At 45.6% G+C, this 20,810-nt stretch overlaps 1 protein-coding gene and 2 non-coding genes across 3 annotated transcripts in view; 1 reads left to right on the forward strand and 2 right to left on the reverse strand.

Moving 5' to 3' along the window:
- LOC130040153 (uncharacterized) overlaps positions 1 to 20,810 on the forward strand; it is a 249,284-nt gene that overhangs the window by 74,470 nt on the left and 154,004 nt on the right. Inside the window, exon 4 of the mRNA XM_056132168.1 lies at positions 18,231 to 18,266. Coding sequence (XP_055988143.1) covers positions 18,231 to 18,266 — 36 coding nt within the window. The remainder of the gene's footprint in view (positions 1 to 18,230; positions 18,267 to 20,810) is intronic.
- TRNAM-CAU (transfer RNA methionine (anticodon CAU)) lies at positions 4,669 to 4,740 on the reverse strand. The gene has a single exon. It is a non-coding gene; the product is annotated as a tRNA-Met (tRNA).
- Positions 12,832 to 12,903, reverse strand: TRNAQ-CUG (transfer RNA glutamine (anticodon CUG)). Its single transcript has one exon. It is a non-coding gene; the product is annotated as a tRNA-Gln (tRNA).

Genomic DNA, 20,810 nt, shown 5'->3' on the forward strand with positions numbered 1-20,810 from the left:
TAGGGGAACAACAAATGACCAAAGCTTCATATTGGAAAAGCAAATGCAAGTTAAAACACACTGAATTACTACTAAACACCTAGCAGAATGTTGAATAAAAAAAAGTGCAGAAATCATTACAGCCACTTTTTTTTTTTTTTTTGCTTTTTGGGTCACACCTGGCAATGCACAGGGGTTACTCCTGGCTCTGCACTCAGGAATTACTCCTGGCAGTGCTCAGGGGACCATATGGGATGCTGGGAATCGAACCCATGTTGGCCGCTTGCAAGGCAAACGCCCTACCAACTGTGCTATCGCTCCAGCCTCTACAGCTACTTTAGAAGTCTGTTTGAAAATTCTGTTAAAAAGTGGGCTGGAGTGATGGTACAGCCAGTAGGGTGCTTGCCTTGCATAGGGGCGACCTGGGCAACTCCGGCACCCCAGATGGTTCCCTTAGAACTGCTAGGGGTGATCCCTGAGTACAGATGCAAAAGTAAGCCCTGAATTTTGCTGACGTGGCCCTGAAACAAAACACCAACAACAAGAAGTAGTATCTTGGGGTGGGAGAGAGACACAGTGGGTAAGATGCTTGCCCTGCACACAGTGCACCTGAGTCAAACCTTCGACCCCCTGAACACCCCTCCCGCCAGGATTTGCCCGTGAGCATGGTCGGTGGGCCCCAGCCTTCCCCAAATATACATTACATATATCCATATCTGTAGATCTTATAATGTTGGGCTCTTACATACCCATTGACCCAATAGTCCCACTTCCATATAAAAACAAGACAATACTAGTTTTTGTCATTTACTTGTAAGAGTCTCAGAATAGCAACAATATGAATGTCTCTGAACAGTGGACTAGGCAATCACATAATATATATACACTGGAATATCCTACTGCTTTGGAAACGAATAAGAGACTGTCACATTTAATCACATACACTGAACAAGACATACACGAAAGTGCACAGATAATGATCTTACTGACATCAATTGATTCACTTATTTTTGGGGTGGTCTCCTGAATTTGGAGGACCCTACGCAGTATTAAGGATCAAAGCAGGGCTGGCTGAAGGCAAGGCAAAGTGCCTCAGTCCCTACGCTCTCTCTCCAGCCTGAGTCCAATTTCAGAGACAAGAAAAACTAACCTTTGGTAGCAGAAATGAGAATTATGGTAAGCTACCTTAGAAGAGAGAAATACGGTAGAAGCATTAAAGAGACCTAAGGGGCTTGTAGACGAACAGGAACAACAACCAAAAAACCCTCTGAAAAGTAATGAGAACACAGAGAGAATCTGTAGCCAGATGCATTTTTTTCTGGAGCACTTATTCATAGAGGCAAAATTAGATTTGAATTTCAGTAGTTTTTAAACCGGGAGAAAGTGAAGTCAGTCGGAGCAGCTCAGAATGGGGGCCCACACCCTCACAGCCCACATCAGCGCAATTTCCAGTGGAAAATGCTTGGATCAATAATATCTAAAACCCACAGTGAACTGCAAGAAAAAATGAAGTCTTGTCATTTTGTCTTGTCATTGGCGTGAAAGAAGTGGGAAATACCCCAAGGCCAGAAAGTCAAAGCCACAACAGGCACCTCTGGTATGCTGACACTCTGGATCTAGATTTCCTGAGGTACTCAGGAAGTCTCAAGTCATTCAGCTCATTGGAGTTTCATATCACTTGGCTAGTGCCGTAACAGACAACTGACTCCGAATTCCTTGGTTTCAAGCAACCAAGTGTGGCAAGCAACCAAGTGTGGTAAGTCTTACCTCAGGAATCCCACCTCAGGGGCTCCCAGGATGTTGCAATCACAGAACCTGCTACGGCTCTCTTGGCTGGAGCAGGATGTCCTTCTTCCAAACTCTCTGGTGACTGTGACACAGCCTGACAGCCAAGCACCTGTGTCCCTGTAAAGTCAGAGCTGTTACTTAGGCTGAGACAGCTCACAGGGCCGGAGCACACGCTGGCCCCTGGGTGCCATCCCCCTCACCCTGGTCTCCCAAGCACTGCAGGGAGCAGCCTGAGAGGGAGCCTGTGTGGTACAGAAACAAGATTCCTTTTATTGGTGACAAAATACCAGTTCTGATACTGCATGTTGGCACAGAGATCCAAGCATAAACAGCAAGAGGCGGTACCTGAGTGTCATCGAGATGTAGGGACTAGTCACTCCCTCTGGCCCTCCCCCACGCAAAACACCTCGGCGAGAGAAGCTTGAAGGTCTCAGAATTCCCTACGGATCTCATATTCAGATGTGGATGAAGTGTCTGCGTCCAGTTCCCTGAGCGTCTCCCTTCATGTACAGTGAGAAAGGAAGACTGTACCCCAAGGGAGTAATACTACCAACCTGGACGGGGCCTCATGCCACTCCAGACGTCTGATTCTTTACCCCTGCATGCTTTAGCAAGCAACTGAGAAACGGTTTTCACAAAGCGAGTCACACATTCTGAGTGTTAATGGCATTCATTGGTGGGCTGTTATTTGTTCTGTTTGTACAAGTCTAAAAGGGCGTGCTAATCTACATAAAGGATATAACTAGCATCAACACAATCCTTGTTTACTTGTCTGTCAAAGGCAACGCCTACTGATTAACTTCAGTAAAAGCTATTAACTCAATATGAATCTATCTGATCACTGGCCATCAACCTTTCTGATGACGAATAAGGGTAACACAGACCAAGCAGGGAGGCTAGAGAGATAGTACTGTGGGTTGGGCTTTTGCCTTGCACATGGCCCACCCAGGAGCAATCCCTGGCACCTACAGGGTCCCCGGCCCCACCAGGAGTGGTCCCTGAGTGCAGAGTCAGGAGTAAACCCTGAGCATCACCAGGTGCTCAAAAGCCAGGAGTAAGCCTTAAGTCCTGCCATGTGCATCCCTCAAAACCCAAACTACCACCACCACCATCACCAGCCAAAACAAAACAAAGCAAAACTAAAAACCAAGCAGGGAAAGTGGAAAGCAATCAGTTGTGAGCAGTAGTTAGAACTTTTTTTTTTGTAAAATATTTACTGAAAGAAAAATATGACTCACTCACAACGAAGAGAATGTCTGGTATGTCTGCTTTCAGTCTCTTAACCTCACTAATTTTAGGCTGTTTTTACCTTCTTTTTTTAATTTTTTTTTTTTTTGCTTTTTGGGTCACACCTGGCAATGCACAGGGGTTATTCCTGGCTCTGCACTCAGGAATTACTCCTGGCAGCGCTCAGGGGACCATATGAGATGCTGGGAATTGAACCTGGGTCGGCCGTGTGCAAGGCAAACGCCCTACCCGCTGTGCTATTGCTCCAGCCCCTGTTTTTACCTTCTACAGAAATTTTTTCAACTTGGGACCCCTGGGTATACTTTTCTATTGGATCCCTAACTATGTATCTTTTTTCAGGTACTTACCAAGACTGCAATAAATAGCATATTTTAAATGTTTAAATATGTTTAAAAGAGTGCCATTATATTTATTATAGCAAATAGACTGAAATCATTGTGATAAATATCTGTCAACAGGCCTTTTTAAAAAATTTTTTTATTAGTGAAACACCATGAGGTTCGGTTATAGACTTATAAATTTTTGTGCTTGGGTTTCAGTTATACAATGATCAAGTACCCATCCCTCCACCAGTGCCCATCCTCCACCACCACGGGTCCCAGCATCCCTCCCACCCCTCATCCCCACCCCCCCCCATCCCACCCTGCCTCTGTGGCAGGGCATTCCCCTTGTTCTCTCTCTCTTCTTTTGGGTACTGTGTTTTGCAAGAGAGGCATTGAGTGGCAATCAAGTCAACAGGCCTTTTAAGAGCAGAAAAGTGGGGCGGCCGACCCTGGTTCGGTTCCCAGCATCCCATATGGTCCCCTAAGCACAGCCAGGAGTAATTGCATCTCCTGTGCATCGTCAGGTATGACCCAAAAAGCCGGAAAAAAAAAAAAGAGCAGAAAATTGTGCCTTCTATACAGTTGGGAATTCTGTATTGATCCTTTCCTTGAATTTATGTATTCATAGAATTCTATGCCAATATAATGTATGCTTAAAGTCTTAATCTTACCAATTTTTTTTAAGGTTTTGGGCCACACCCAGTTTGCTCAGGGATCAGGAATAACTCTTGGTGGGCGCACAGGACCATATGGGATTCTGAGGATCCAATCAAATCAGTCACCTGCAAGGAAAGTGCCCTATCTGCTGTACTATTGCTTCAACTCTTAATCTTATCAGTCTATTATACCTGTTTGTACTAAATAGTTAAATACATAGAAACATTGTTTTTAAAATTTTTGTTTTCAGTACCAAAAGTATGTGGTAATAACATTTTTTGCGTTTAATTTGCATGTTCTACTAGCAGGCAGCCAATTAAAATACCAGAAGTACATAGTGCATTTGAAAATCCGTTTGCTGGAAGACATAATGGAAGTAGATGTAGAACCTGTCACCTTCTTTCCCATGAAAGAGACATATAAGACCACTCCAACTGAAAGAGGATTTGTATTTGTTCTTTTGCTAGACAACAGGGAAAGGAGTTTTGCAGTTCAGCAGATAGATGAGCTTTGAAATTGCACAGCAAGCGATGGGAAAAGAAAATGGAAGGGAAAACCTGAACTATAGAAGAATTCTTAGGCGGATTTTCTGAGTTCAATGTAGATCTGGAATCGGTTTAGTTTTCAAAGCAATTAGCTTTATTATAGCAGGAAGCGAGTGAAAAACAAATTGTAGCAGAGGATGGTTTCGATCCATCGACCTCTGGGTTATGGGCCCAGCACGCTTCCGCTGCGCCACTCTGCTAGCTGTCCCTAGATGTCACCAAGCTCCTATTAGAGAATCAAGATCCCTTTTAGCTGGCTTAGGATACGTTTCTTTTGTCTAGCCCCAATTCTTATCCCTGCCTTTCCTGGTCTCATTGCTGCCTCTCCCTCCTGGGAGAACAGCTCTTCTGGGTCTCTGATTTTCAACTGGTCAAAAATAAAAGTCCAAGCTGGAAATATCTCCCCATTCAGAGCACCGGGAGAGAGAGTGCCGGAGCCTGCCCGGGCTCAGTCAAGTCCACACTGGTCGTGACCGCTGGGGGATCATGTCAAGAATCTTATTTATTTCCCAGAACCCCCGCCCCGATCGCATAGAAAACAGCTGGATGAAAGAGATGTGTTTTTGTTTTTAATTTCCAGGCTGATTTCAAAAGGAAGATTTCTCTGAAAAAAATAGAACCAACCGAATTTATTTGGCCAATTTATTCCATGGTGAGCAGAGTTTCGACTGAATCCTTTGGGTGGAGGGCCGACTTGGCCCAACAAAAAAATACCAAACAAATCAGAACGGGCCCTTCCTCCACCCTGGCACAGAGCGAAGATGGGGGGCTTCGGGGAGCCCCCTGACAGCTGCGTTGGAGTCCTGGGGATGCGGAATTTCAACACAGCAGAGCTGAGGGTCTCTGAGGGTCATAACGTAGCCTCTCAAAAAGCAATCTTTTTTTTTTTTTTTTCTGACTAGGAGAGATAGTACCGAGGATCGGGCGCTTGCCTCGCACGTGGCTGTTGGCTGTTCAATCCCCGGCCTGGCAAAGTGTCCCCTGTGCACGAGGAGTGATCCTGAGCTCTGGGTGGTTTTTTTCCCCTTGTTCTTTTTTTTTGGGGGGGGGGGAAGGGGCATACCTCAAGGCTTACTCCTGGCTCTGTGTTCTTCTTTTAGTTCCCACCAAAATTCTATCCGTTTCATGCAATCTTCCCAATAAGACTCTTTTATGTCTCTGAAATTTTATTTACTTATTTATTTTTTGGGGAAAGGTGGTGATCCAGGGGCCAATCCAGGTTGTGCTGGGGGGGTGAGGAAGTGCTAGGGATCAAATCTGAGGCCTCACATATGCAAAATACGGACCCTCCCATCTGAGACACGCCCCCACCTACCACTGAAGATCTACAGGGCGGATCCTCTTTCTCTCTAGAAATCGAGTTTCTTTGAATTTTCCCTTAAGTCCCTGATTAGATCATAAACTCCAGAAGGGCTAAATTCTACTGACAATGCCTGTTTGAGCCGCAAACAGTTCTGACTACTTACTGAATAAAAGAAAAACAATGGGAAGGCAAAAGGCAAGCTTCACAAAGTCACGGTCAATGATAAGAGCTCTTGTCCCTCGGGAGAAAAGTGGGTTCAGAGGACTGAACTGAATTTTCTTGGGACATAAAACACCAGAATGAAGAGAGAAAAATGTACGACAACATTTTCAAAACTGAGAAGGAAACCCAACTCACTTGTTCTTGGCCATTTTCTCTTCTCCTCGGCTCTTCCCATGAGAAATTCGTCTTGAGATGGTAGCACTGAAGTCAGTATTGACGTCAGCTACTCCACTTAACATACACAACTGTGTGGTCCACTCCAGTAGCATCTGCCGCATGCAGCTGTATGTTTAAATTTAATTATTTAATTATGTAACTTGCAACATGTGACATGCAAATTTAAATACACAAGTTGAAAATATAATTAAACTGAAATAAGATGAAATACACCTGGTTTTGTGCTCAGGGCTTCCTGCTGGTGGTGCTCAGGGGGCATATGTGGTGCTCGGGATCAAATCTGGCTCAGCCAGCGTGAGGCAAATGCCCACCCCGCTGTACTACCTCTCCAGCACTAAAGACAATTTCTGAATTGCAATAGGATTTTATCTGCAGGGCCTCACACATGCAGTGGTTTGTAAAACAACAGTTACCTTCTTAGCCGACAGCTGCGTTTTGTGTGTATGTGTAGGGGTGGGGGGCTGGAGCGACAGCACAGCGGGTAGGGCGTATGCCTTGCAAGCGGCCAACATGGGCCACTCGAGTTCGATTCCTCCGCCCCTCTCGGAGAGCCCGGCAAGCTACCGAGAGTATCTCGCCCGCACGGCAGAGCCTGGCAAGCTACCCGTGACGTATTCGATACGCCAAACACAGTAATAAATATGTCTCACAATGGAGACCTGACTGGGCCCCCTCGAGCAAATCGATGAACAACGGGAGGACAGTGACAGTGACAGTGTAGGGGTGGGTATGTATCAAGTGGGTTCAGACACCCTAAGAAATTGTCCCAGTGATTCTCAGTCACACACGCTTCGTGGAACCATGAAAGCCAGATGCGGTGGGACATATGGTGAGTGGGACCAAACGGGGACTGGCTGTAAGCCTGACACCACAAAGCACTGGCAATTAAAATTAACATCATCAAAGTAAAAACTTCTCTGAATTAAGAAAAACTTTAAGAAAAAGTAAAATAACCCACAGAATGGGAGAAAATATTTGCAAATCATTTATCTAAGGATTAACCATTAGAATATATAAAAACTCTTCCAGCTCAACATGCCCCCCCATTCAAAAGTGGGCAAAGAATTTGAATAGAATTCTTCAAAGAAGATATAAGAATAAGTACGTAACAAGATGTTTTGCATCACTACCCATTATGGGAACACAAATAAAAACGCAACAAGATACCACTTAATACACTAGGATGGCTGTAACACGTGCGTGCACACACATACACACAACAAAAGTAGCCAAAAAAAAAAACCAGGAAACAAGTGTTAGCAGAGATGAAAGAAACTGGAAACTTCATCATTTTGGTCTGGAATGCAAAATGATCCTACCAAATGTGAGAAGTTGGGGGTTCCTCAAATAATAGGAAAAATTACCACCTGATAATTTTTAGCACAGCGGTAGGGCGTTTGCCTTGCACGCAGCCCACATGGCTGACCCGAGTTCGATTCCTCCGCCCCTCTCGGAGAGCCCGGCAAGCTACCGAGAGTATCTGCCTGCACGGCAGAGCCTGGCAAGCTCCCCGTGACGTATTCGATATGCCAAACACAGTAACAACAAAGTCTCCAACGGAGACGTTACTGGGCCCGCTCGAGCAAATCGACGAACAACAGGAGGGCCTTTACCTTTACCTTTACCTTACCACCTGATACCGTAATTTTACTATGTTATCAAAAGAACTGAAAACAGTGATTCACATACTAATAATTGAAAGTGGCAGAATTCATAACAGCGAGCAAGGTTGAAATAATTTGCTCCTAATAAGACAGGATGAAGGAACCGGCAGAGGAACCCAGGCATGCGGGTCCCGGGGCTGAGATCTCGAAGCCTGCTCTGATCCAGACTGGGCCTCCTCCACCCAGATCCCCCATCTTCCAGTAGGTAGGCGTTACACCCACCACTACCCCCGGTGCCATGTAATCCCATCAACGGCCAAGACCCAGAGACTATAAAACCCAGCTCCCTGAAGCACGTGGCTGCAAATGCACTTATTATCTAGTTCTTACTCTGGAGGACCTGGCAGGCTACCGCAAGTATCCTGCCCACACGGCAGAGTCTGGCAAACTCCCCATGGTGTATTCCATATGCCAAAAAACAGTAACAATGATGGGTCTCATTCTCCTGACCCTGAAAGAGCCCTGAATATGGCACTTTCTAAAATCTCAGAGCTAGGATGAAGGACACATTACTGGGGCCTGCTCGAGGAACTTGATGAACAACAGGATGACCGTGAACAAGAAAGGAATGGATAAGCAGATGCAGCATACACATACAATGGGGCATTACTTGTCATAAAAGGGAGTGAAGAACTGCTAGGAGCAATGACATGGGTGAATCTTGAAAGCCTGCCCTTCCTGCTCACTTTCATTTGCCTCCTAAGAGAAAAGGAATGCACCAGCCCAGAGCAGCAGTTCCTGAGGGACACCTCACAACCAATCATCCAAGAGTTTCTTTCCTTAAACGCACACAATCGCAACTCCCATTTGCTAAGGATTTACTCCTGACTCTGTGCTCAGGGATCATTCCTGGTGGGCTCAGAGAACCATACTGGGGATCAAGGATTCAAACCCAGGTCAGCCGCCTGCAAGGCAAGCACCTGACCTGCCGGACTATCTATTTAGCCCTTACTATCACAATTTTTAAAATTAATTAAACTGAAATAAGGGCGGAAACATTGTAATTGTATATTGTGTGCAATATGCTCTCATGTAATTGCTTTGCCATTTTAAACCTGTAGCACTCACAGAAGCTTCGTGAGGAAAGACAAGCAGGAACCAGGGATGCCAATCGAGTGTGGGAACGGATTTCCAGAAAGGCGAGTGGCATGTTCAGGGAGGCATAAGCCTATGGAACAGTGTTACCTGCCATGTTTTTGGAGTTGCCAACCTGAGCACAGCTGAGTGTGGCCCAAAGACCAAAAAAAAGGTAAACCAAAATATTTAACCTGGAGAAGGACTGAAGCTCAGCAGGGTCAGTTAGCATTTTTGAAATTCTGTTCTCTGTACTACTGCTCCAGCCAGAACTCCTGTGTTATTTTATCTCATCCTTACCAAGAATGACTTGGTAAAAATAATACATTTAGTTTTTCCAATAGCTTGAACAATGGCAAAATTTTTTCCTACTGAATTTTTTTCTTTTATTACAGACTTCATGAAGCATATATAATATCCTCTGGCTTTTACCGTAGCAATCTTATAATGCCAATATTTTTTTCTCTTTTTTTTTGGGGGGGGAACGGGGAGGAGAGAGTTTCAGTTACGCCCAGCTATGCTCAGAAACCACTCCTGGTGGGGCTGGGGGGACCCTATATAATGCCAGGGATTAGATACAGGTAGTACCTCCACCTGCTTTACTATCTCTCCGGTCCAACCACACCAATCTTCCAAGGACAAACTCAGTGCTTACTTCTCAGTCCTGTTCATATTTAAAATCTGCAGAATTGGGGGGCCGGAGTGATAGCACAGCGGGTAAGGCGTTTGCCTTGCACGTGGCCGACCTGGGTTTGATCCCCAGCATCCCATATGGTCCCCCAGGCACCGCCAGGAACAATTCCTGAGTGCAGAGCCAGGAATAACCCCTGAGCATCACTAGGTATGACCCAAAAAAGCAAAAAAAAAAAAAAAATCTGCAGAATTGGAATTTTGGCCAGTTTCTTGGTGTGTGTGTGCATATGGTGCTAGTGATCCTCCATATGCATGCATGATTCTGTGCTAGAATGTTTTTCCACCTTCCAACAACACTTCTTTGATTGACAACTATTAGCTCTGCGACAAAGGGCCAAGAGGAGAGTTCATGCATCTCACTTTATTGGGTAATAATACATGAGGTTATTAGGCCTTAATAACCCAATAAAACATCACAAAGTACATTAAATGCCCTATGGCGTTTGAATTTCTTTTGATCTCTTGTAATTCAATTGCTAGACTTTATCTTAATCTAGTGGCTTAATCCTTGATTTCTTTGCTCCTAGTTTTACTGCTAAATCATCATAGGTTAGGCCTAAATTACAAGAGTAAACATCATTGCTAACTTTATCGTTTTATCTTTTTTTCTTTTTGCTTTTTGTGTCACACCCAGTGATGCTCAGGGGTTATTCCTGGCTCTGCACTCAGAAATTACTCCTGGCGGCACTTGGGGGACCATATGGGATGCCAGGGATCGAACCCAGGTCAGCCGCACACAAGGCAAACGCCCTAGCCGCTGTACTATCACTCCGGCCCCTATCTTTTTCGTTCTGTAGCGACTAAATTACCACTATATTAAAATCAAAAACAAAAAAGGTCTCAGTTGCTCATTGTCCCCAATAAAAAGTTTAAGCTAGGGGTGAGAGAGATAGTACAGCAGGTAGGGCACTTACCCTGCATGCAGCTGGCCTGGGTTTGATCCTAGGCACTCCATAATACCCCCCAAACCCACCAGGAGTGTTCCCTGAGCACAGAGCACCACCAGGTATGTCCCAAAAACTGATATGAAAATAAAGAAAAAGTTCAAGCTACTTTACCTTCAAAGTCTTCTATAATTGGATCTACAGTGGCCCTTGAATGAAGCGTGGAATAAGGCTGGCAACCATCACAATGCTGAAAAGTCCGTAAGTAACTTCTGAGTTTCCCCCAAACTTAAGTCTTAAATGATGCTGTTAACCAGAATCCTTATGGATAACATAAACAGTCGATTTACTCATATTTATACACACATACAACATATATAACAAGTTTTATGAAGAAAATTAGGAGGAAAATATACTCAGAGTACTTCACTGTATTTATCAATTGGGTAATGATAAGTACTTTTGTCTTCTGTTTCCAAGAAAATCCAAGAAGGGCAAGAGGAACGAGAGGTGTTTGTATGGTTCTATGAAGTTCAAACTACTTTTTTTCCAAAGGTCAGCTATATTTACCTATTTTCCACGATTCCACAATGCAGGTAGGCAGTTCTAGCCTTAACTCTACTGTACCCTTCTCATACTTGACTGCTTTTCAAATTATTCACTACATCCTTTACATATTCTATTCTTTCTTGTTTCTCCAGAAATCCTATCCACACTTTGTAAAAAAGTCCCTGCTCAAGTCCTGCTTCCTCTTCTGGTGAAAGGATGGATGTTTGATCATTGTATGACCGAGACTTAAACCTGAAAGCTTTGTAACTGTTCTCACGGTGATTCAATTAAAAAAAAAAAAAGTCCTGCTTCCTCTTGATATTTTCATAGAAGTCTTTTTACCGTGACTGTTTGTATTATTGTTCTGCTTTGTTTTGTTTTGTTTTTTGCTTTTGCTTTTTGGGTCACACCCGGTGATGCTCAGGGGCTCATGCATTCATGCACTCAGGGATTACTCCTGGCAGTGCTCAAGGGAACATATGGGATACTGGGAATCGAACCTGGGCTGGAGCGATAGATAGTACAGCGGGTAGGGCGTTTGCCTTGTACGCAGCCAACATGGCCGACCCGAGTTCGATTCCTCCACCCCTCTCGGAGAGCCCGGCAAGCTACCGAGAGTATCTCGCCCGCACGGCAGAGCCTGGCAAGCTCCCCGTGACGTATTCGATATGCCAAACACAGTAACAAGTTTCACAATGAAGGCGTTACTGGGCCCGCTCGAGCAAATCGATGAACAACCAGAGGACCGTGGACCGTGGGAATCGAACCTGGGTCTGCAAGGCAAATGCCCTACCCACTGTGCTATCACCCCAGCCCAGCTCCTGTTCTCTGGTTCTTTTTGTTTGGGTTTGGTTTTGGGGTGACACCTCGCAGTGCAAGGCAAGCGCCCTACTCACTGTACTATCTCTCCAGCCCTACTTCTCTGATTCATTCGAGTGGTTTTTTTCCCAGAAATGACCTTAAAGTTAGAAATTATATGAAATCACTTTGAAGCCCCACCTGGAAGGTGGGACTCCTGTTATAAGCTAAATGAGGAGTGTTCCGTTTAATAATACATCGTTAGTCTTCTAAATGCTGAGACCTCACGAATCTTTTGTGGGTCCTCCCTTGGATTATGTACATTAACTCCTATTACTTAATTAATTAACTCCTATTAATTAATTAATTACCTATGTACATTAACTAACTTCTTTAGTGTTGCTGGGAAGCTGCCTCTTGACCCTCCGCTTAGCAAGACTGTAGTAAAAAGAATAAACAGTGCCTCTGGTGGAGGGGTGGGTGTTTGATCACTGTGTGATTGTAACCCAAACATGAAAGCTGCCTCACTCATGGCCACTCGCCACCCGCTTGGACGGGCCTCACCCACAAGCAAACCAATTCCTGGGCGTCTCATACTTTACACCACCAATATACCAAGAGTAGCACACCACAAAAATTTGGTGGTTTTAAAGTAGAAGGCAACCAATATTAGAGGGAAATATATTTTTACATACATACATAAAGGTAAAGGTAAAGGCCCTCCCGTTGATCGTCGATTTGCTCGAGCGGGCCCAGTAACGTCTCCATTGGAGACTTTGTTGTTACTGTGTCTGGCATATCGAATACTCTCGGTAGCTTGCCGGGCTCTCCGAGAGGGGCGGAGGAATCGAACTCGGGTCGGCCATGTTGGCCGCTTGTAAGGCGAACACCCTACCCGCTGTGCTATCGCTCCAGCCCAAAAGCTACAGGTTCCACCGAGATTTGAACTCGGATCGCTGGATTCAGAGTCCAGAGTGCTAACCATTACACCATGGAACTTACATATAAAAGCATGTAAGGTTCGGCCCTTAACAACATATTAGTAATCTCTTATAGAAGGACTTAATGGCCCCTGGGTGAAATACAACAATCTTCATACACTCTAACGAAAGTTTTTTTTTGGGGGGGGTCATACCCGGCGTTGCACAGGGGTTACTCCTGGCTCTGCACTCAGGAATTACCCCTGGTGGTGCTCAGGGAACCATATGGGATGCTGGGAATCGAACCCTGCTGGGCCACGTGCAAGGCAAACGCCCTACCCGCTGTGCTATTGCTCCCCCAGCCCTCTAAGGAAAGTGTTTTTGAGCATTTTCAGTGGTTTATGTGATTTATTCATAACAAACAATACAAAACAAATTATTTCGGTTCTGCTTTGTGTCAAGGGTTGTGGTTTGGGATGGAAACATTCAAAATATGGTGGTGGGAAGGTATAAAAGTGGTGGGATTAGTGTTCCAATATTGTCACTGTCACTGTCACTGTCCTCCCGTTGTTCATCGATTTGCTTGAGCGGGCCCAGTAACGTCTCCATTGCGAGACTTGTTGTTATTGTGTTTGGCATACTGAATACTCTGGTAGCTTGCCAGACTCTCTGAGAGGGGCGGAGGAATCGAACCTGGCTCGGCCAGGCTGCCTGCATGCAAGGCAAACGCCCTACCGCTGTGCGGAGTTCCAATATTAAATGTAATCAAATATTGTGAACTACTTTATAAAAATATAATAACATTTAAATAAAATAAGCAGTGCCTAACATTTAGTAAGAGCTCAATAAATGCTAACCATGATTGTGTTGCTTCACATCTGCCTGAAGTCTTTCATCTCCTAAAGACTCTTTATTACCAGATCAAAATATAGCTAGAAAAAAACTCTCTTAACGTCCATAACAGATAATATCCATGCATTTTATTATAACTATCATGTGTCCGAAGTGACTCAAGAGGGGGTAGGAGAGATACTGCAGGGGTTAAGGCATTTGTCTTGCGTGTGGCTGGCCCTGAGCATGGTCAGGAGGAGCCCAAGAACAAAAGAAAGAGGACACAGCACATCTATTAGAGCAAGCCAGGGCATTTTCTCACTTTTCTGTCCTCAAGTTTCTCCGGTAGATGATCTGCACTGTCTGTGTCAGGGTCCTCACAAAGTGGAAAATAAGGAAGTTGAATGGGAATTGGGTAAGCTGAGAAAGTTGGTTTGGATAGTTTGGATAGTTGGTTTGGAAAGTTGGTGAGAATTAGATAACTAGATGATGAAGGCTTGAGGAACTAAATCATGCGTAGGTTTAATATTTTAGGCAAAGGAGAATTATGGAGTGTTTTTATTATGGTAATATTTTGTTGGGGAAATTAATTTGGTAAAGGGGCTGGGATAATTTAGAAAAGAGAAAATGGGTAGAACTAGGTGGAAGACTGGAATCTTCCACCTTGGGGAGATGGAGAACAGCAAGCGTCTGAAGAACAGGGTAGAGCTGCAATGAAAACAATGACTAGAAATGGAAACGGAAGAACATTCTAGAAACTTCTCCACTTTAACCACCATTCCCTTTCGTGTCAAATATTAGGGCACGCATGGGGATGATCCGGTACCCAATCAGCAGTGAGAAACACAAGACAGAAATGGAATATCTGACTAAGATTAAACTGCATCTGGGGCTGGAGAGATAGCACAGCAGGTAGGACGTTTGCCTTGCACGCGACTGACCTGGGTTCGATTCCCAGCATCCCATATGGTCCCCAGAGCACCGCTAGGTGTAACTCCTAAGTGCAGAGCCAGGAAGGAACCCCTGTGCATCACCAGGTGACCCAAAAAGCAAAAAAAAAAAAAAAAAAAAAGAGATTGAACTGCATCTTTAGGGCATTGTCCAGAGTGGCCCCTGCGCACGGGGCCAGGAGTGGCCCTCAACCCCCCACCCAAAATGAAGTCCAAGATCTTTAAATCGTTTACCTTCCATGATGCGAGTCCTCCAGGATCAGGAGAGGAAAAGGCCTCGTGGCGGTCGTGGCCCTTCCGGGGCTTGCTTGGGGGGGGGGGGGCGCGACCGGTGAGATCCCGCGTGACTTCGCGCGGCGTGACTTCGCGCGGCGCGCTCGGCCCTTCCCGGCCCCCGTAGGCTGCGTCGACCGTTGTCTCTGGCCATTCGCCCCGCACTGGCCTCCAGGTTGCGCCTCGAAGCCACAGCGGGAACCCAGGAGCTTCGCCCCAAACTCCAACTTCTGCTCCTAGAAGAACTTCTGTTCTGGAGCCAAGGCCAAGGACGAGGACAGCGCGCTGGGCCCGGAACTCCCCGCCGGCCCCGCGAGAGCCCCGTGGGCCGCGCGCCGCACTCGAGGCCGAGGCCGCGTGGGATAGGTAGGCCCAGGCTGCGGCGCATGCGCTCTTGATGCTTTTCGCTTTTAGGAAATTTTCTTTGGTGGTGTGTGTTGGGGGGGGGGGGGGGCGGCGATCCGAAGCGATGCTGGGGACCTCTCGGGGTACGCCGCCGTCATGGGGATACTCAGCCACGTGGCACCAGGTGCCTGGCCCCAGGAGGCGAAGCTGCTTAGGGCAGCCTTTTCAAAGCAAACGTTTGCTAAACGTTTGTGGTTTTGGTTTTGGTTTTTGGCGGGGGTGGCAGGTTGGGAGGGGGCTGTTGGGGTCCCACCAGGCTCTGCCTGGCAAGCACTGTACCTGGTCCAGCCTAAAGGTGGGGAGGGGTGGGCGGTGTGTTTCTCTCTCTCTCTCTCTCTCTCTCTCTCTCTCTCTCTCTCTGGCCCCTCCTCAAGTTTCATTAATGACAGAATGAATTTAGATGAACTCAAGGTTGCATTCTAATTCTCGATTTGCTGCCTCTAAGGATGTGGACCTGAGTTAATGTAAACAGGGTGGGGGGGGGGGGAACGAGGGGAAGCATGATCGGGAAGGAGTTGTGTGGTTTTCTTTGGTTTGGATCTGCTGACTTCTGTAATGGAAAGTGTTTGCAATATAAAGAATTTGTAATATATTTTTTGCAATATATTCTTTCAATTGTAGGTTAAAAATGGAGTTATAATTGAGATTTAAGACGTTTTAAGATCAGATCTTTAATGTAATGATTCTGTATTTGTAGATACTCCAAAATGATCATCACAATAAATCTAGTTACTATTTGTCTTCATATAAAATTACAGGATATTTTTCCTTTTGATGAGGACTTTCAAATTCTTCTTAACCGCCCATTTCTCCTACTCCACCATCCTATTTTCTGTGTTTTTTTGTTGTAATTCTGAAATTCCAAATGAGATAATACAGTATTTGTCTGACTTATTCACTTAGTTGATTGAACCTGTGTTTATTCACATTGTCACAGATGGTAAGGTATAATTCTTTTCTGTGGCTGAATAGTGTTCCATTGTAATGATTTTTGCATTATCTATTGACATTTTGGTCAACAGAGGACTATATATGCAGTGGTTATAGCCAAAGCGAGTATTAGGTTTTACCATCTAGATAAAATCACACTATGTATCACATTCCATCACAGTCACTCAGTGACCAAATCCTTACTGCATTTCTCAGAAAAGATCCTGGCTCTTAGTTCATTAATGTATGAATACAGCTTTGGTAAACAGTATTCATTAGTGAATTCTTAGGTTGTTTTTGTTTCCTGGCCATCAGCCTCATTTAATGAAACTGTGCTATAAATTTGCTAGTGAATTTGTTTTTCCTGGTGTGGATCTGGTTACTCTTGCAAACTAATCCTGAGTGTGACTTTACTTAAATCCTGTGAGCTGTGGGTTGGAGGAGCCTGTAAGATCACTTGGTGGGAGGGGAACCTGCCCAGCGATGATGTTGACAAACGCAGCTCTTGAGAGGTTTCCTGTGAAAGGAGATGTCGGAAAATACCTCAAACATGTGGAATCTCGCTCTTGACTTCCTTATGACCCTGAACAATCCCCCCAACAGTCCCCTTATGACCTTTAACAACCAGAGTAAGGTTATCCCTCTGAGTTTCTTCGTTTTACAAATGTAAAGAATTGTTAAAATAATTTTCCTACTTTACAGGATGTTTTGAGGTCACGTGAAAAGACCATAATGCATTGGAAACTTCTGCCGTGAATGAGCTCTGGCTGAGCGTGCCACAGCTTGGCCACTGTGCAGTTGGTTTGAAAGACCCAGAGGAGAGGGCTCTTAGACCATCTTCTTTTCTCTAATAAGTTGCTTAAGGGAATGTTACCTTTTCCATTTTGTATTTCTTTTGGTTGCCAACCAGCTGACAATAATAGCCACATTATTTTTGTAAATTATGGAGAAACTATAGAAAAACTTGTCTGAGGGCTAAGGGATGTGGCTCAGGACTGCAGGGTGAGCACAGACCCGCTGTCCTCTCTCCCCTCCGGAGCCTTCACGGTGGTTTCTGTGGCAACGGGCAGGTGAGGCAAGAGAGGTTCAGGATTAGGTAGTTTGAGTCATTGAGCAGATTCTGGAGTGTGGAGACTACCCAGAGGTGTCAGGTACCTTCCCTGGGGGTAAAGGCTGTGGGGAGGGGTGTCGCATTCCCATTGGTTCGTTTGCATAAGAAAGGCACATTGGGGTCAGCGAGAGTTGTTTGATTCCTCTGGGACTAGATAATCCTGGAAGAGGCCTCAGAAACCAGACCCTCGAGAGCACTGAAACTCAAGAACATGGTTCACACAGCCCGCCCAGTCTTTCTCAAGCATCAGCTCTCAGCGCCAGAGTCACTGCGTCACAGAGGCTTCTATGACTTCCTAGAGGAGGTCATTTTGCACAGGAAGACCCTCCACAATTTCTAGTTTATATGATTATTTGATTAAAGTCTGCCAAGGGCTGGAATGATAGCACAGCTGGTAGGGCATTTGCCTTGCACACAATATGCCAAAAACAGTAACAGGTCTCACAATAGAGACGTTACTGGTGCCTGCTCCAGCAAATCAGTGAGCAGTGTGAGGACAGTGCTACAGTGCTTGCTAACCAAACATTCAGACTAACCGTTATAACCAAAGCAAACATGGGAAAGCAAGTCACTTATTTTTCCCCACTCTTCTTTCTACTCCCAGTTTCAAAACGGTGCTTGCCACATATTTTAAGAACTATCTGGAGCTGGAGAGAGAGTACAGTGGGTAGGGCTCTCATTTGATCCCCTGAGTACCACTGAGAATGATCTCTGAGTACAGAGTCGGGAGTAAGCTCTGAGTACTACCAGGTATGATCCAACAACAACAACAAAAAATACTTGTTGATTTGTGGGGCTGGAGCGATAGCACAGCGGGTAGGGCGTTTGCCTTGCATGCGGCCGACCCGGGTTTGATTCCCAGCATCCCATATGGTCCCCTGAGCACTGCCAGGGGTAATTCCTGAGCGCAGAGCCAGGAGTGACGCCTGTGCATTGCTGGGTGTGACCCAAAAACCAAAAAAAAAAAAAAGATTTGTATCCTTGGGCCTTGAATACAAAATACTCATCACACACAGAACTACAGAACTCTTCTTTGTAAAACTTAATCACTTAATCACTTAACTTCCCGTTAGTCCTCCCTTTGCTCGAGCGGGCGCCAGTAACATCTCCATTTGTCCCTGTCGCATGCTAGTGTAGCCCAATGGCATCTGTTCGCTCTGGGAACATGAAGAGCCTCAAACCGATCACTCATGATCTTGATGAAGAAGTCTGACCATCTGGTAGGTGGGCGGCCACGCGGTCTTTTGACATCCCGTGGAATCCAGTCGGTAACAGCTCTAGTCCAGCGGTCGTCTTTGTAAAACTACAAGTTAAATTACAATGCAATTTAAAAAGTTCTTTTCTCTTTTCTTTTTTCTTTTCTTTCCATCTTTCTTTCTTTTGCTTTTGGGCCACATCTAGTGGTGCCCAGGTCTTACTCCTGGATCTGTGCTTGGGGGACCATATGGGTTGCTGGGGTTCAAACACAGGCTACATGCAAGACAAGCACCCTACCCACAGTATTATTTGGCCCCTAGAAGTTGTTTTCTTTCTTTTGGGGGAGGTGAAGGTACATCCAGTGATCCTTAAGGGTTGTGCTCTGCACTCAGGAATCATTCCTGGTGCTACTTGGGTGCTTGGGGAACCATCGGGGTTGCTGGGATCAAACCTGTGTCAGCCGTATGCAAGGCAAGTTTCCTACCTGCTGTACTCTCTCTCCAGCCCCCCTCGAAGTTATTTCATAAGGAAATAATGCTTGGCAGCTAGGATGCTTGTCAGAGTAATTGTGCAGTGAACAGTGTTTCTTGTGTATCTGATGTACTTCTGATCAATACATCTGATGAGATAGGGATGCGCTTTCTTCTCAGCACAGTCCACTTCTGAAATCATCAGCCTTAGATGGCCTTCTGCTCTAATTCACGCCTTGGGTCATCGGGATGACATAAAGTTTCTGAGTGGATGTTCAGTAGATATTTATTGAGCCAGTCAGATTGCACATGGGTGAGACACGCAGCTAGCATCCTGCCCTTTACCCAGAACGCTGGTGTCTTGGCAGGAAGATTCCCCACACATGTGGGCAATCAGCATGTGCTGCTGTGGTCTCCTTCCCTCCCGGTGATTCTCACCGTTTTCCTTTGAATTCTTGTTCCCCAAAGTTCTCATCCTCCGCCTTTCAAAGGTGCCTGCCATCTGCGCCCACCCACAACCTTCTGTCCCTCACACATTTCCACACCCACCCTTAGCTCCTGTTCGTCCCAACTTTGGCAGTGATACCATTTCTTTCTGTCTCCTTTAGAATTTTCCTCTCATGCTGTTTGATTTTCAGTCTCTCCTTTTCTCATCTTAAATAAGATGAGAAAATACTGTTTCTTTAAACAAGCCTAGGACATCTCTTATTTAAAAGAAATTAAAAGTACATTATATCTGGTGGGCAGAGAGTTTGCCTTGCATGTGGCTGACCTGGGTGTTTTCCCTGCTCTGGCCCATCGTGGGGTTTCCACAGTTCATCTTGGTCCAGTCCAGCAAGCAAGCATGAATTTTAATTTCGCAATGTGTTTTGTAGTAGAGTCATTATTTCCGCAGGGAGACAGTTTTGTTCCTAAGTCTCTGCCTGAATATTGCTAGAGGAAACCTGTGCCGTGTTCATATAGGAACCCAAAGGAGGGTCGTGACGGGGATAGTATAGTCACGTCATGCGCAGAATGGATTGCCCCTTCCCGAAATTTGGTTCAGCGGTCAAGGCTGGTGACTCTACACTATACCAAGAAGGTATTAAAAGGTTTGTTGCCCATATAATGAGGATTTCTGGGGGAAAGCAGAGCAGCCTCTTCACACTCCCCGAGACAGCTTGACAGAGCAGGCAGGACTCCTAACTTGGATAGGAGTCCAGTGTAATCCTATGATGGGTAAGGAGTGGGGCTGGGATGGGGGATGTTTTGGAGGTCCGAGGTGGGGGGCACACCCGTGGTGTTTAGAGATCACTCCTGGCAGGCTCGGGGGACCATATGCTGTGGCAGGGTTTGAACCTGCCTGTTGTACTATTGCTCAGGACCTGGGATGACGGTTTTTACATCTGAACCATATCAAGAAGGGGCTCACCGGGGTTGCTTCTTAATTTGTCTTCATGTGGCCTGAAAGGTTTTGACAGGATGGGGAATGTCTCTAGGTGGCAGGACCTTTGCCTTTGTGTGTGAGGCTTTCAGTTTGATCCCCAGAATTAAAAAAAAAAGTTGGGGAGAAGCGGAAATATAATATAGACGTTAAGAAGCTTACCTTCCAATATAGCCAACTCCAGTTTGATCCTTGGCACCACAAATGGTCCCCTGAACACTGCCAGGGATCATTCTTCACCACGCAACCAGGAATAGCTCCTAAACACTGTAGGGGGTCGCCCTGCCCCCCAATGAAAGCTGCTAATACACAGGTAAAGGTAAAAGGTAAAGGCCTTCCCGTTGATCGTCGATTTGCTTGAGCGGGCCCAGTAACGTCTCCATTGGAGACTTTGTT

This window comes from Sorex fumeus, unplaced genomic scaffold, assembly GCF_029834395.1.
Source record: "Sorex fumeus unplaced genomic scaffold, SorFum_2.1 ptg000094l, whole genome shotgun sequence".
Taxonomy (NCBI): domain Eukaryota; kingdom Metazoa; phylum Chordata; class Mammalia; order Eulipotyphla; family Soricidae; genus Sorex; species Sorex fumeus.